At 42.9% G+C, this 17416-nt stretch overlaps 1 protein-coding gene across 4 annotated transcripts in view; it reads right to left on the bottom strand.

Moving 5' to 3' along the window:
* Positions 1–17416, bottom strand: part of lama2 (laminin, alpha 2) — a 303798-nt gene that overhangs the window by 259774 nt on the left and 26608 nt on the right. For all 4 annotated transcript variants that reach the window (XM_089118335.1, XM_089118333.1, XM_089118331.1 and 1 more), the window contains exon 2: positions 2999–3169. In XM_089118335.1, coding sequence (XP_088974461.1) covers positions 2999–3169 — 171 coding nt within the window. The remainder of the gene's footprint in view (positions 1–2998; positions 3170–17416) is intronic.

The following is a 17416-nucleotide window of genomic DNA, read 5'->3' as shown; positions in this document are numbered from 1 at the left end:
TGATTCCTCATGACATGAGTCCTTTAGAAAAGCACCATAACACCTCATATTAAACCACGACAGGTCACGACGGCACTTAATAACGTGTCTCTGCTGGCTTTTACCTTCGCCAGCTAGTCAGTTGAATAAAACCGTCTCTTGAAATAAAGCTATCTGCTCTAATGAGGGATGAGTTTTATAAGCGCTGAAATACTTACATTTATCTCTGTGCAGAGCCTGTCTAAAGCAAACTATATTAGACAAACTCCAGTCTTTCTTTACAGCCAGATCCTTAATCAGGCAAAGATGATTAAAGTTGTCCACTTAATCATTTATTTGACTGCATATATTCTTTTCTAAATTATGATCGAGATCTAGGTTTCATTTAAAAGAACTCCCCCGCTGGTTAAGTCACATCTCTCTCTCTCTCTTCCTCTAATTTTCTCTAATTACATGTTATATTAATCACTCTCTGGCTGGGAGTGTGTGGGTGACTCTTGTGTGTTTGAAGAGAGCTCAGATTAGAGCGTCTGACTCATTACTGGCTGAGGTGAGCTGTGGATGACAGCGCTGGAGCCGTTCCTCTAGTGACGGCTCAACTCAACACATACTTTATTAAGACCTTTCAAACTGCATGTACACATCAGAAACCACGACAACACCGACACCGAAAAGAACTGCTTTCGTGAAGGTGACTGGAATCTGACAAAGAACATGTCTGGCTCATAACAAAACACATAGCTACATAAAACATTTTTTTTTACATATCTACGGACCAATAAAGAAGTAGATGATCTAACAGTAAAAATTCTGTAATTTACTCACATTTCAGTTGAGTTCAGTTGAAACATTAAAGTACGCCATGTCATGGACTCTATGCCTGATTCAGGATCCACTACAGCCCACGACCCCATAGCTTCAACCAAGATAATTTTTTTATTTTTTGGGGGGGTGGGCAGTAGGTACCTTGCTGGGCCATGGAGGCCACGCCACTTTGGCCCCCTGAACTGCCGGCTTCCCTCCCCCCCACTCCCTGGTTTCCTGAACTGCCGGCTCCACCTCGGCCCCTCCTGAACTGCCGGCTCCGGGCTGGCGTCCTGAACTGCCGGCTCTACCTTGGCCCCCTGAACTACCGGCTCCACCCTTGTTTCCTGTACTGCCGGCTCCACCTTGGCCCCCCCTGAACTTCCGGCTCCACTCTGGTTTCCTGTACTGCCGGTTACACCTTGGCCCCCCCTGAACTGTCAGCTCTGGGCTGGCGTCCTGAACTGCCACCTTGGCCCCCTGAACTGCCGGCTCCTCCCTGGTTTCCTTAACTGCCGGCTCCACCTTGGCCCCCTCTGAACTGCCGGCTCCACCCTCAATATTTTTTTATTTGCAACTAGAAAATATAGCTTGGTGTGCATGCCGGCTCCACCTTGGCCCCCCTCAACTGTCAGCTCCACCCTGGTTTCCTGAACTGCCGGCTCCTCCTTGGCCCCCCCTGAACTGCCGGCTCTGTGCTGGCGTCCTGAACTGCCGGCTCCTCCTTGGCCCCCCCTGAACTGTCAGCTCTGGGCTGGCGTCCTGAACTGCCGGCTCCTCCTTGGCCCCCCCTGAACTGTCAGCTCTGGGCTGGCGTCCTGAACTGCCGGCTCCTCCTTGGCCCCCCCTGAACTGTCAGCTCTGGGCTGGCGTCCTGAACTGCCGGCTCCTCCTTGGCCCCCCCTGAACTGTCAGCTCTGGGCTGGCGTCCTGAACTGCCGGCTCCTCCTTGGCCCCCCCTGAACTGCCGGCTCCGTGCTGGCGTCCTGAACTGCCGGCTCCTCCTTGGCCCCCCCTGAACTGCCGGCTCCGTGCTGGCGTCCTGAACTGCCGGCTCCTCCTTGGCCCCCCCTGAACTGCCGGCTCCGTGCTGCCGTCCTGAACTGCCGGCTCCACCTTGCCCCCCCCCCCCCCTGAACTGTCAGCTCCTCCCTGGTTTCCTGAACTGCCGGCTCCACCTTGGCCCCCCCTGAACTGTCAGCTCTGGGCTGGCGTCCTGAACTGCCACCTTGGCCCCCTGAACTGCCGGCTCCTCCCTGGTTTCCTGAACTGCCGGCTCCACCTTGGCCCCCTCTGAACTGCCGGCTCCACCCTCAATATTTTTTTATTTGCAACTAGAAAATATAGCTTGGTGTGCATGTGTGTGTGTGTACGAACATCAAAGTATCATCAAGTTAGGTTTACCACAGGCTTTATTTTCGACATAAATCGAAAAAAACCCCATTATAAAACCCCATAGGAAAATCTCCAATGGCAAATTAGTCTTCCGGGTTCTGAAGTCATACCTGCAACATCTATTAGGGCTTGATCCTCAGAGCCCATGATGACCGACCACTAATAGCTGTTATCAAATATTATTCCCAAGACTCTTCCAGCCACACACATGACATCATTATTAATGGTGTTCGTCTCATGTGCAAGCCTTTCTAAGCCTCCCCACCACTTCAATGATGCCTAAAATACACCCCTATGTGCATTAAAGAGAGAAGTATTTACTGGTGTATGTAGGTTTATATTTGAATATCATTTGCAGTTCTTGAAAATGCCTTTGGTGAGGGGAATGTGATGTTGAGCTTATGTTGTCAGAGATCTGCTGAAAATGAAAGATGTCCAGTACATATTATTTCTGCTGTTTAGCTTTGGCTAACTACAGTTGCAAGTTCAGTTAAACTCTGTTGATAATGACGGAAAACGCACCCCTCACCGATTCAGTCTGGTCTGTGAATGAACTTTTCAGACTCATTCCAGTACAACTCCAAAGAATATTTCTGTCTATGAATCAGATATTGCTTTTAAAAACACACTTCCTATTCTTTCAAAGAGGCCTGTGAAGTGAAGAATACAGTGTACATGTGTTATACGAGCGACTGTGCCGGTGTTTTCGATTTTGGAATGCAGTGATTTATGAGCTGAAACAGCCTTTGATTAGAGCATATCAAATGAATTATGCACAGCATGAGAGCAGTGTGTGTGTGTGTGTGTCTGTGTTCTGTACCGTAATCATAATCACTCCTCAGGTTGCAGGTCCTACACTGAGGGTTGTTCACGGGCCGTCCAGGTACGTGCTCCACTAGTTTGCAGTACATTTCTGGTCCCGTCTCTCCACACGTGGCGTTGGTCTTGATCTCTGCCATAGTGGCCAGGTTCAGCACAGCTGGGAAAAGACCTGTAGACACAGCACACACACCGTTAGCTGTTCCTAAGACAGATGCCCGCTTCTACAGATGGCTCAACAGCAAAAACACTTGCAGACCAAAAATTTAAAAAACTGTGTTGAGGACCATATAGCCAGAGCTTACTTTTAACCATCTGTTTATGAGATAAGAAGATTAATAAGATTGTAAGCAGTATTGACCAGCCCCCCCCCCCCCCCATTTTTTTTGTCTATTTATCACACATCAACACATCTGTTGATGTATCTCTATTTATCTTTATTCCCTAGAGACGTTGAGTGTACAGTATATTGGTTTGTAGCTACACTTGTTATTAAGGTGCATTGTGGGATTGAACGACTCGATAACATCCACTATGGTTTCAGACACCACTACAAATGGCTGTTCCCTCAAAAAGGTATAGGGTGCGATTTTGGACACGGACCATTTTTTATGCCCTTCCCTTGCGAATTTCCCTCTGTCTCGTCCACTTGGATGTACATCATTGCTTACGTTGCACAAGCGCCAACAACTGACGAGTAGGGTTGGGTATCGTTTGAATTTGAACGATTCTGATTCTGATTCCGATTCCTTGTTTCGATTCCGGTTCCTAACGATTCTCGATTCTGATTCTTTTAAGAGGCAGGGTCAAAAAAGTTTAGCTAACCTTGCTAACCAACGGCCTTTCTGAAGGAAATAATCCTTTCTGAAGGAAATACTCCTTCTGTAAAAATACTCCTTTTGTCACAAATTTTGCATTTTGCCGAGATTTCGTTATTTTTAGAAAAGTGAAGCCACACTTTGGATCGCCGACGTAAGGTACTCATGTTCGACTCGCGCGGTTATGCAAACACTTCCGGTAGACGCTTCTTCGTTGGTGTTGTTCAGCGGTTTCTTCTTCCGCTCGGCGGACTGTGAATATCGAAACTATGAATCGAAATTTTAACTTTTGAACGATTCCGGGAAAAACGAAAAGTTAGTGTCGGTTCCAATCGATACTCGATTCTCGATACCCAACCCTACTGACGAGACACCCTAACACCCTAAGCCCTTGATCACTGGAAACTGATATGGAGATTTATTTATATCTATTGCCTCTATATATTTTTTTCTCTCATGAATTGGTTTTACGTACTGTTCTATAGGCCTGTATGTATGTTTGGGCTGTTGGAGAAATTATAAAAAAATACACAAACTAAAATTCTAACAATACAATAAACTATAACAGTCAGCTTAAGGTAGCTACAAGTATGCTGTTAAATGTCAACATATTTCCAATTTTATACACTAGAGTTCATACACTAGAATCAGAACTTCATTGGTGGGAAGTAGGAAAATTATTAAAAAAGGTAATTTTTGGAAAGCCGAAAATTATTGGTTGTTCCTGCTTCACCCTGATTATGCAATTTTCCAACTTAGATAGTATGGTTAAAATACGTCATTTTAAGTGTTAAAATGTACATTTAGGGGCTAATATGTTCATTTCATGAGCTAATATGTCCATTTTAGATGGTAATATGCCAATTTTAGGTGTTAATATGTGCATTTTAGGTGATAATATGTACATTTTAGGTGATGATATGTACATTTTAGGTGCTAATATGTTCATTTCATGAGCTAATATGTCCATTTTAGATGGTAATATGCCAATTTTAGGTGTTAATATGTGCATTTTAGGTGATAATATGTACATTTTAGGTGATGATATGTACATTTTAGGTGCTAATATGTTCATTTCATGAGCTAATATGGACATTTTAGATGGTAATATGCCAATTTTAGGTGTTAATATGTACATTTTAGGTGATAATATGTACATTTTAGGTGATGATATGTACATTTTAGGTGCAAATATGTCCATTTCATGAGCTAAACTGTACATTTCAGGTGCTAATATGTACATTTTAGGTGCTAATATGTACCACTAAGGTACCAATATGTAGCCTTTGGATACAAAAGTGTACCTTTTGAAAAGGTACAGGCCCAGTGACAGCTTTTGTACCTTTTTTTCTGAGAAAGAACTGAAGGAAACAGGGCTTAAATACACAAAACAAACCAAACAACTGAACAACAGGTGCCAACAATAATCTAACAATGAGTAACCAAAGAAGCTCACTAAAACACAGGGAACTGATTGAAAACAAATTGCTTTTGACGATATTTTGGCGATATTTCTGCTTTTAAACATGTGGTTTTAATTAATCAACATTAATCATAGCAATTTCAATATAGGAATAATAGGAATATTGACAATTATATATGTATATTCCAAATTTACATGCAATTTACAACAAGTAGCCAGTATTTAGTGTACACTGTGCAGTATGTGTTACACTATATTTCAACAACCTGAAATACAAGGATCAGGGTTGGAGACATGAATGGAGTGATGGTTTAAATCTTGACATCAGCATGTGTGTATTAAACTGGGTTTTCTGTAGTGTGAACGAAGTCTATGTATGCGCCAAAAAAGGAGAGTGTGCATAGTCGGTGTGAATCAAAGAGCATTTGATCTCATGAAATCAGTCTCAGCTGCTCCGACAGATGTTCATGCGAGCTGGACAAAAGCACGGCTCTCCTCTCTGTCCCACTCACGTTAACTCTCCCCGTGCTCTTTATAGTACATTCTCTGGATGCATGGTGCTAGTTCTGCTGGGATAAAGTCTTTTCACACCGCGCTTCATCCAACACATCAGAGCTTAGCAGCTGCCTCTGGAATGTCCACAGTCAAATGTGGATATTATACTCAATATGGGACACATTTGTAAAGCATAACAAGGACATTTTCCCAGGAAGCATTAACAACTTCCAGCTTGGATGTTTTTGAAACTGGAGCTTAACAAACCAATCCATCAACTATTTTAGTGTTTGTACTGATGCTCCTCACACGTTCTGCTCAGGGTTTGCTCTAAACCTCTAAGTGCCAATATTACAGGACATTTATATTCTTTTGAAAATCTACCATTAACTTTATGTGATCGTATATTCAACATGCAATGGAAGACGATTTCGATATATCACCAGACAACGTTGAATTTGTTTTTCGCAAATGCATGAGAGATCACTTTCAGGGCAGGTTGAAGCGCCCGCGCCCTCAGATCACTTGGACGTGGCTGTGATTACAAGAGGTAAAAACGATATAAATACTGTTTGTTTTCTCACACAACCGCTCATTATCTATCTATCTGTCAGTCTATCTATCTATCTATCTATCTATCTATCTATCTATCTATCTATCTATCTATCTATCTATCTATCTATCTATCTATCTATCTATCTATCTATCTATCTATCTATCTATCTATCTATCTATCTATCTATCTGTCTATCTATCTATCTATCTATCTGTCAGTCTATCTATCTATATATCTATCTATCTATCTATCTATCTATCTATCTATCTATCTATCTATCTATCTATCTATCTGTCTATCTGTCTATCTATCTATCTGTCAGTCTATCTATCTATCTATCCATCCATCCATCCATCCATCCATGACATTAGATAAATAACGGCACACATTCTCACAGTCAGATTGTCTCAGATGTGTTGACCTTTATCCGTTCAAAGTGAAAATGCAGGGTGTGGGAACACTGGAAACGCTCTTCACATGACACTTGAGCTCCTGGTTGCTGAAAGTACATAATTGTCAATCCAGATGAAATGATAGTAAAAGACTTGTCATGTTTTCCGAGAGCGTTCAGATGCTTGTATGGTGCTAGGAAAGAAGCTGAACACAGCTCAGGATCACACAGCTCTTTCTTTCTTTCTCTCTGAGCCCGACCGGATCGATATCAGCGCTCATTCCTTCTTCATTCATATCCTGATACGGCTGATCCTTCATTCAGCTTGACAAAACTAATTATTCTTTCATGGCGCGCCGGCGTCCGCAGCGGTAAGCCGTCTGCAGGCCTCACGGCCTGTCAAAAGATGAATTCTCCATCGCTCACTGTTGAGCCCAGCTGTCGGTTCAGACATGCAAACGTTTCACCTCAATCCCGCAATCCCTAATGCACACAACACCTCCGGTAGAGCTGCGAAACATTGTGATTCAACACGGCAAGAAACCGTTGTCTTAATCAGTAATCCTGCCTTGTTTTCCAGTACAAATATTGGAGCAAATATGTATACTTGAAAAGCAAGATATCATTTTTTTATTGTTTTAAAGGGTTAGTTCACCCAAAAATGAAAATTCTGTCAGTATTTACTCACCCTCATGTTGTTCCAACCCCGTAAGACCTTCGTTCATCTTCACAACACAAATTAAGTCGTTATTTTTGTTGTTTTTTTGCGCACAAAAGTGTTCTCGTCATTTGATAAACTTAAGATTGAGCCCCTGTAGTCACTTGGACTATTTTAACGATGTCTTTAATGACTTTTCGAGGCCATCAAGAGTCATTCCCTCAAGAAGCCTATGGACTAGTATGCAGGAGCGATCTTAATATCTTAAATATCTTAATTTGTGTTGTGAAGATGAACGAAGGTCTTACGGGGTTGGAACAACATGAGGGTGAGTAAATACTGACAGAATTTTCATTTTTGGGTGAACTAACACTTTAAGAATAAAGATCACACAATTCTTCGATATTTCTCTTTAAAGGTTCTTGTTTTAGACTTCTAATTCGTGACTGGTGTTTTGCTCGATCCTCTGCGCTTCAGCGTTCATCGATACGTCAGGTCTCGTCCTCCATTCACTGCCATTATAAGAGCCAGGGCATTTTTTAATATAACTCTGGTTGTATTTCTCTGAAAGAAGAAAGTCATGTAGGATGGATTGAGGATGAGTCATGATTGGGTGAACTATCCCTTTAATTTGCCTGAGCTTTGACGAGCAACATTTGAGCAGTCCATGTCTGGGATCTTATGCAAATTTTCTTTTCTTTTAAAAGATGTTTCTAAATAATGTAAGATAATTATTTTTTGCCACATCACACACACACACACATTTGAAACACTCGCTTGTAATACCCTGCGACATAAACCCATCAGACTCTGTTCCGCTTTCAATCACAGCCTCTGAGCAGAGAGTGTGTGTGTGTGTGTGTGTGTGTGTGTGAGTGACTTCCATCTTTTTTTCTGTCATTCTGTATCACACATCACAATGTTTCCATAGTGACAAAATCCAGAATAGCACTTAAAGATGAACGACTTCCTTAATAGAGGATAATGACACTTGTAATTTGCAATTGGCTGTGCTTATATTACCCTTTTACTTCCTTCCTTCCATTTTATCCATAGCTTGTTTATTATTATGAAGCAGGCTTGGACTGGTTCTGAAGGCTTTGGAGACAAACACACACACACACACACACACAGACATAATAATTTTTATACTGTGCAAACTGTATATTCCATCTAGCCCTAACCACAACCCTCACTGAAAACTTTCTGCATTTTATATTTTCAAAAAACATAATTTAGTATGATTTATAAGCTGATATCCTTCATCATGCACGTTACTATAGCCACACTGTGACACATGTCAATTAACTCTCATTAATATGCAACTAACTCTCATTAGAGTATTAGTGCACTGGTAGGGTTCGGGTTAGGAGAATAAGTTGACTGATAGTCAGAAGAATGTCACAATAAAGAGTTAGCAGATATTAAGCAGACAGTCTACTAATACTCGAATAAGTATTGGTAAATTTACTCATAGTTAGTAGAATGTCTAAATTGCAGTGTTGTAGTCGAGACCACCTCACTCGAGTCCGAGTCGACACCGAGACCAGAGAGAGTCGAGTCCGAGTCAAGACCGAGTCCATAGAGAGTCGAGTCCGAGTCGAGTCCGAGACTAGAGAGAGTCGAGTCCGAGTCGAGACCGAGTCCATAGAGAGTCGAGTCCGAGTCGAGTCCGAGACCAGAGAGAGTCGAGTCCGAGTCAAGACCGAGACCAGTGAGAGTCGAGTCCGAGTCGAGACCGAGTCCATAGAGAGTCGAGTCCGAGTCGAGTCCGAGACCAGAGACGGTCGAGTCCGAGTCGAGACCGAGACCAGTGAGAGTCGAGTCCGAGTCAAGACCGAGTCCATAGAGAGTCAAGTCCGAGTCGAGTCCGAGACCAGAGACGGTCGAGTCCGAGTCGAGACCGAGACCAGTGAGAGTCGAGTCCGAGTCGAGACCGAGTCCATAGAGAGTCGAGTCCAAGACCAGAGAGAGTCGAGTCCGAGACCAGAGAGAGTCGAGTCCGAGTCGAGTCCGAGACCAGAGACGGTCGAGTCCGAGTCGAGACCGAGACCAGAGAGATTCGAGTCCGAGTCGAGTCCGAGACCAGAGAGAGTCGAGTCCGAGTCGAGACCGAGACCAGAGAGAGTCGAGTCCGAGTCTAGACCGAGTCCATAGAGAGTCGAGTCCGAGTCAAGACCGAGTCCATAGAGAGTCGAGTCCATAGAGAGTTGAGTCCGAGTCGAGTCCGAGACCAGAGACGGTCGAGTCCGAGTCGAGACCGAGACCAGTGAGAGTCGAGTCCGAGTCGAGACCGAGACCAGAGAGAGTCGAGTCCGAGTCTAGACCGAGTCCATAGAGAGTCGAGTCCGAGTCAAGACCGAGTCCATAGAGAGTCGAGTCCATAGAGAGTCGAGTCCGAGTCGAGTCCGAGACCAGAGACGGTCGAGTCCGAGTCGAGACCGAGACCAGAGAGAGTCGAGTCCGAGTCGAGTCCGAGACCAGAGACGGTCGAGTCCGAGTCGAGACCGAGACCAGTGAGAGTCGAGTCCGAGTCGAGACCGAGACCAGAGACGGTCGAGTCCGAGTCGAGACCGAGACCAGAGACGGTCGAGTCCGAGTCGAGACCGAGACCATAGAGAGTCGAGTCCGAGTCGAGTCCGAGACCAGAGACGGTCGAGTCCGAGTCGAGTCCGAGACCAGAGACGGTCGAGTCCGAGTCGAGACCGAGACCAGTGAGGGTTGATTACCTAATTTACTTTTATTTACTTAGAGAAATCCTTTTTTTTTTTTTTTACTGAATTTACTTAGAGTTTAAAAAATATGATCAGTTTAGGGTAAAAAGGCCACATAGTAGGTGGTGTTAAAAGTAATTTTATTACAATTTGTCATGCGCAGTTGCGCACTAGAAAATCACCAATCACTGGGCGTGTCAATCAATTTAAAGAAATATTTTATTAACGTACATTAATAATCATGAAAAATATTTTTAATTGAACTCGAGTGGATTCGGGAACAATTCCGAGTCCTAAAAAAAAAATGTTCGAGTACGAGTCAATTCCGAGTCCAAATGCACACGAGTCCATGACAAGACCAAGACAATTAAAATATGGTCTCGAGACCGAGTCCGAGACGAGTCCGAGTCTCGAGTACTACAACACTGCTAAATTGGACTATCAAAATAAAGTCACATCATCATCATCTATTTTTACTGGCAACATTTGATCCTCTTTTTAATTTTCAGCTCGACCCATCTCGATCAAAGTTTGATTCAGAGGAAGTAAGCGTATATTGATGGCAGTTCTGTGCTTTATCACAATCAAGGTTGCAGCTCCTGGCAAACACACGCATCAGTCATCACACAGAGCTGCCACACACAGACATCAATCTAACCGGCCAGCGGCCAGCACTGAGAAGAGCTCCATCACAGCCAAAAACAGCAGAGCGCTTCACACAAACCTACACACACACACACTCTCTGCACAACACAGTTTTGTCTTTAAAGGGCTAAAGTAGTTTGGCAGCTCATTTGATTTAGTTTTTTCTAAAAAGCACTGACAGCTCAAGTACATTTCTGGCTCTTTCCACAAACAGGGTACAAATAGATGTTCAATTGCATGTTATTCACTTAATATATGTATTTGATATTCATATTTATTCAACAGTGTTGTAGTACTCGAGACTCGGACTTGTCTCGGACTCGGTCTTGAGACCATATTTTAATGGTGTTGGTCTTGTCATGGACTCGTGTGCATTTGGACTCGGAATTGACTCGTACTCGAACATTTTTTTTTTTAGGACTTGGACTTATTCCCGAGACCACTCGAGTTCAATTCAAAATATTTTTTATGATTATTAATGTATGTTAATAAAATATTTCTTTAAATTGATTGACACGCCCAGTGATTGGTGATTTTCTAGTGCGCAACTGCGCATGACAAATTGTAATAAAATTAATAATAATAAAATAAATTAAATTAATAATAAAATAAAATTACTTTTAACACCACCTACTATGTGGCCTTTTTACCCTAAACTGATCATATTTTTTAAACTCTAAGTAAATTCAGTAAAATAAAAAAAGGATTTCTCTAAGTAAATAAAAGTAAATTAGGTAATCAACCGTCTCTGGTCTCGGTCTCGACTCGGACTCGACCGTCTCTGGTCTCGGACTCGACTCGGACTCGACTCTCTATGGACTCGGTCTTGACTCGGACTCGACTCTATCTGGTCTTGGTGTCGACTCGGATGTGAGGTGGTCTCGACTACAACACTGTTATTCAATTTTTGAAGAATTAAAAGGAACAAATTCTATGTTCTTGAGAAATACATATGCTAGATCAGATTTTTTTTTCAGGAGAGGAGATGCACAGAAATGTTGATTTTAGTCTCTAAGAAATAAATGACACAATTTAATTCAAAGAGGACTGGGGAAATATTTGTCTGCTTTGATGTGGGAAACCTACTTGTGTTACGCCTGAGCTATTTCTTCCATGTAAGCATATACTCTCACTTTCAGCATGGTATTAGTAAGATGCATGATGCAGTATATAATTAATTAATGAATTTGCGTGAACCATTGCAAATCACATTATCAAATAAAAAATAAAAAATGTTGTTGCAAAAATAATTGGAAAGTGACTTATAATCAGTATAAGTGATTATAATAAGTATACTCTAATAAGTGTAGTTGACATGTAGTTGCAAAGTTAGTTATGGTCAACAGTGTCATATGAGGTCAGAGGACTCCCTAAACACAGCCATACCACCAACATGTTCAATTATCAACTTGATTGCAATTTATTCAAAAATCATTTTATTGTCATGTGTGTTCTTGACTTAATGGACCTGACAGAATGTACCAATATGAATATATTGGTAGCATTATAGAATACATTTTAATATTATTGAAATAATATGAATGGATGGCATATTCTATCAGTGAATGACCTTGGGACTCACAATAGGTCTGTCTTTGAAGGTTTATAAGTTATCACTAAAAATCAGTTTCCCTATGGGGACAGTTAATTGAGTTCTTTTTTTTGTCTACTTCTGGATCCCGACAGTTGCAGTTTGACTGCAAAAACTTGACTGCATTCTTCTAGTTTAAGGATTTGTCCCCGTTCCAAAGTTATGACTGTTATGGTTTTCCGAACAATAGTTTTCTTTAATGAAAAATACTGCTCACGTTACCTTTATTTTGCTCGTGTGATAAATGAAAGGCAATCTGTAAATTCAAATTTCTGCTTCGGCTGATCAGGGATAAATTAACCAAATGGACATAAAAAAAATCTTATTCATAGACATCCATTTTGTCCTCCTGAGGTGGATGATAAACGGTTTCTGAAGATAAAGCAGCCCCTTTCATTGACTATTTGATAAGAAAAGGAAAAGGAGTTTCAAGCCTTTTGTACCCAGTTTTCATGGAAAGTGCATCCTAACAGCCAAAACATGAAACATACACGATAAATGATAAAGAAACATCCGCAGGTCTCCACTGAGCATTGTATCTTGCAGGAATTGGATGTTTTTCTTCTTCTTTTTTTTTTTTTTTAACTGTGCCATAATTTGATGAGTTTATGATATGACTGTGGAAGGAAACGGACCTAACAACTCCCCCCGGGGCTCCTGACACCATCCACACTCCCATAAACAGGAAACCCGCAGATTAGAATTGCAGTCTGGGTAGCAAACACACACACACACAAAGGGCACAAACTGTCTAGACATGTTTTTTTTTTTTTTTTAAACTTGGGGTTCAGGACAATCAGGTCAAGAATTTCTGCAAGTGAAGCAATACATGCATATAAACACACGTGCAGCTGTGGAGGCACACACACACACACACACAGTCAAACGTTTGAACAAAAGATGCAATTTCCCTTTGCTTTGGAGCAATACCCCTTTGTTTAAACCCGGTTAGAGGATCTCACTTTAGCGAGAGCTCAATAACTATATACAGTATACATATCGCTAGTGACATTATGACACACATCTGTAAAAACTGAAGGCAACATAACGCAAGTCATCCTAAAATTCAACGCTCATGCTAAGAGATTCATTACCAAACTGCCAATGTATTTACGCAAATCTGTGGGATTCGGTGTACATCCTACCCTATCTCACGACCAATTCGTACGAAAAGTGGCTAATTCGTAATTCGTACTAATTCATACGACCTCACTCGTACAAATTTGTACGATTTGTCTAAACCCATGTGACGGTTATGTTTAGGGGTGGGGTCAGGGGTAGGTCATTCGTACGAATTCATACGAATTGGCGAATTTGTAAAATATGTACGATTTAGCTAAATCGTACTAATTCGTACGAGTGAGGTCGTGCAAATTGTTACGAATTAGCCACCTCGTAAAATTCGTACAAATTCCCGTGAGATCGGGTTGGTACATCGCGTTAATTCGTTTTTAAAAATGAGAAGAATTAGAAATTGAAAATGCAATAATGGAAAATGAAGAGTTCAGAGATGACTTGTATGTTTGATTTATAGGTTGAGAATGAAACGCACCTTTCCGCTGGACAGCCGACGATCCGACCCGATCACACTAAATGCGTCGTTATAGCACGCATGTGTATTGCCGTGTAATTTTTAAGCTAAAGTGAGTTTTTACGTGCATATGATACGGTTGGGTAGGTTTAGGTGTGGGGTGCAGTGTTGTAGTACTCGAGACTCGGACTCGTCTCTGACTCGGTCTCGAGACCATATTTTAATTGTCTTGGTCTTGTCATGGACTCGTGTCCATTTGGACTCGGAATTGACTCGTACTCGAACATTTTTTTTTTTTAGGACTCGGAATTATTCCCGAGTCCACTCGAGTTCAATTCAAAATATTTTTCATGATTATTAATGTATGTTAATAAAATAATTCTTTAAATTGATTGACACGCCCAGTGATTGGTGATTTTCTAGTGCGCAACTGCACATGACAAATTGTAATAAAATTACTTTTAACACCACCTACTATGTGGCCTTTTTACCCTAAACTGATCATATTTTTTAAACTCTAAGTAAATTCAGTAAAAAAAAAAAAGATTTCTCTAAGTAAATAAAAGTAAATTAGGTAATCAACCCTCACTGGTCTCGGTCTCGACTCGGACTCGACTCTCTCTGGTCTCGGACTCGACTCGGACTCGACTCTCTATGGTCTCGGTCTCGACTCAGACTCGACTCTCTCTGGTCTCGGTCTCGACTCGGACTCGACTCTCTATGGACTCGGTCTCGACTCGGACTCGACCGTCTCTGGTCTCGGTCTCGACTCGGACTCGACTCTCTCTGGTCTCGGACTCGACTCGGACTCGACCGTCTCTGGTCTCGACTCGGACTCGACCGTCTCTGGTCTCGGTCTCGACTCGGACTCGACCGTCTCTGGTCTCGGACTCGACTCGGACTCGACTCTCTACGGACTCGGTCTTGACTCGGACTCGACTCTCTCTGGTCTCGGTGTCGACTCGGACTCGACTCTCTCTGGTCTCGGACTCGACTCGGACTCGACTCTCTCTGGTCTCGGACTCGACTCGGACTCGACTCTCTATGGTCTCGGTCTCGACTCAGACTCGACTCTCTCTGGTCTCGGTCTCGACTCGGACTCGACTCTCTATGGACTCGGTCTCGACTCGGACTCGACCGTCTCTGGTCTCGGTCTCGACTCGGACTCGACTCTCTCTGGTCTCGGACTCGACTCGGACTCGACCGTCTCTGGTCTCGGTCTCGACTCGGACTCGACCGTCTCTGGTCTCGGTCTCGACTCGGACTCGACCGTCTCTGGTCTCGGACTCGACTCGGACTCGACTCTCTATGGACTCGGTCTTGACTCGGACTCGACTCTCTCTGGTCTCGGTGTCGACTCGGACTCGACTCTCTATGGACTCGGTCTTGACTCGGACTCGACTCTCTCTGGTCTCGGACTCGACTCGGACTCGACTCTCTCTGGTCTCGGTCTTGACTCGGACTCGACTCTCTCTGGTCTCGGTCTTGACTCGGACTCGACCGTCTCTGGTCTCAGACTCGACTCTCTATGGACTCGGTCTTGACTCGGACTCGACTCTCTCTGGTCTCGGACTCGACTCGGACTCGACTCTCTATGGACTCGGTCTTGACTCGGACTCGACTCTCTCTGGTCTCGGTCTTGACTCGGACTCGACCGTCTCTGGTCTCAGACTCGACTCTCTCTGGTCTCGGTCTTGACTCGGACTCGACTCTCTCTGGTCTCGGACTCGACTCTCTATGGACTCGGTCTTGACTCGGACTCGACTCTCTCTGGTCTCGGCGTCGACTCGGACTCAAGTGAGGTGGTCTCAACTACAACACTGGTGGGGTGCGTGTGTATTTCACGCAAACGAACTGTGTATCAAATGCACACGAAATACTGCGTCTCATATGCACGTAAAAACTCATTTTCGCGCATAAATTACACGACAATACACGATGCGTGTTACCGTTGTTCCTCAGTTCTGCAGAATAACAGTCCTACAGCTGTACGGATTCATACAGCATTTATTGCAAATGCATCTCATTAAACAACCAGACTATGCAATGGCTTGCCAGAGAAATATTAGGTGTCTATCAGAAATATGAATGTGCACATCTGCACCCACATTAACCCTAGCCTGTGTTTGGCATACCGCCTGTTTTATTTCGCCGTCCAACTCTCAGAATGTGAGTAGCAAAGGTGTGCGACACCTTTTTACAAATAATTGCAATAAACGCTTTAGGAATCTGTACTGTAGCAGAGGATGACTTTTATTATGTTGTGCAGAAATGAGGAAGAATTCCGGTCGACCACCATGGGACCTTATTTTGGAAAAATATTGTATGGTAGTCAATGGCGAGAGACAACAAATATTTTGATCTGGTTTGAATTGTGCCCTGAATTACACATATGATGTTTGTCAATTTAAAATATACGTTTTAAAGTAAAGAAAGTCGCAGTTTGATGTAAAACCGTTGAGGTATAAGACTGTGAAAATACGTAATTACAAAGACTACAAACCCCACAGACGCACATTTCCTCTCAATGAATGAAGCTAACTTTACTGAAGCTAATGTCTGTCATTGTTTCTACAGTCTTACGTTATAATCGTAACGTTACGAGTGTTTTGTACCAGACTGCACACACACGAGCAGCGGATCTCGCTCGTTGTTTCGCTTCCCGGGAGATGTAGTTCATAGAGCGATTTTCACATAAAACTAAATGTTACTCTTCTGTTTTTACGACAAACTGCGACGTTTTTGACTTTCAGAATTATCTTTTAAATTGACAAACATCATACGTGTAATTGAAGGCACAGTTCAGACAGAAGAAAAAGATAAGTTGTCTCTCGCCATTGACTACCATTCATATTTTTTTCCGAAATAAGGTCCCATGAGCCGGAAACGGAGGGGCGGGGCTTAGTCTCTCTATTGATGACGGCACAGGTTGATCTTTGGTTGACCAATCAGCGGAGAGGGGCATTTAATGCCCGTCTACACCAAATATTCGAGGTGTTTATCCATTCTCAAGCCCTGAACATAAACACGGTTGTAGGGTACAGCAGACGTCACTGGGGCAGTATCCCCAAACAAACGGCCGTCCTCTTAGCGTATTCACCCCTACTAAATGCTGGAGGTGTAACAGGACAGGACACATAGAAACAGGGTTGACACGGCTCTTAAAGCCACAACTAATGCGCTCTGCTTGCTCATGATACTGTCCGAGAGAGCGTATCTCAGTGAATCCGCCATACACCAGAAGATGATTAGCTTCGAATGAGAACTCGCGGCATATGGAGAAACATGCACATCCTTACGTTACAATATTAAATACCATAATCAAAAGAGTTTTGCTGATGATGAACAACATACATATATTTAAAGTAATGTTTCGAGTTTGCTTACAACTTATCTTTGGACAGCATCTGTCCCGATGTTGACTGTAAAGAAGTAATGGAGATGTAATGGTAAAGGTTTACAAGCTTCCTTTTTGCTCAAGCATTTCTTTTAATGAGAAACATTTGGAATCAATGCACGAATGAAGGGCATGGGAATTTTATTGTCCTCCTGAGATTATATATTTTGGTGTAATTTTCTCATTATGGGTATGATTTT

Source organism: Pimephales promelas, chromosome 13, assembly GCF_988280905.1.
Source record: "Pimephales promelas chromosome 13, fPimPro1.hap1.1, whole genome shotgun sequence".
In the NCBI taxonomy this organism is placed as follows: domain Eukaryota; kingdom Metazoa; phylum Chordata; class Actinopteri; order Cypriniformes; family Leuciscidae; genus Pimephales; species Pimephales promelas.
The sequence above is the reverse complement of the archived record's forward strand: the minus strand, read 5'-3'. Positions and strand labels throughout refer to the sequence as shown.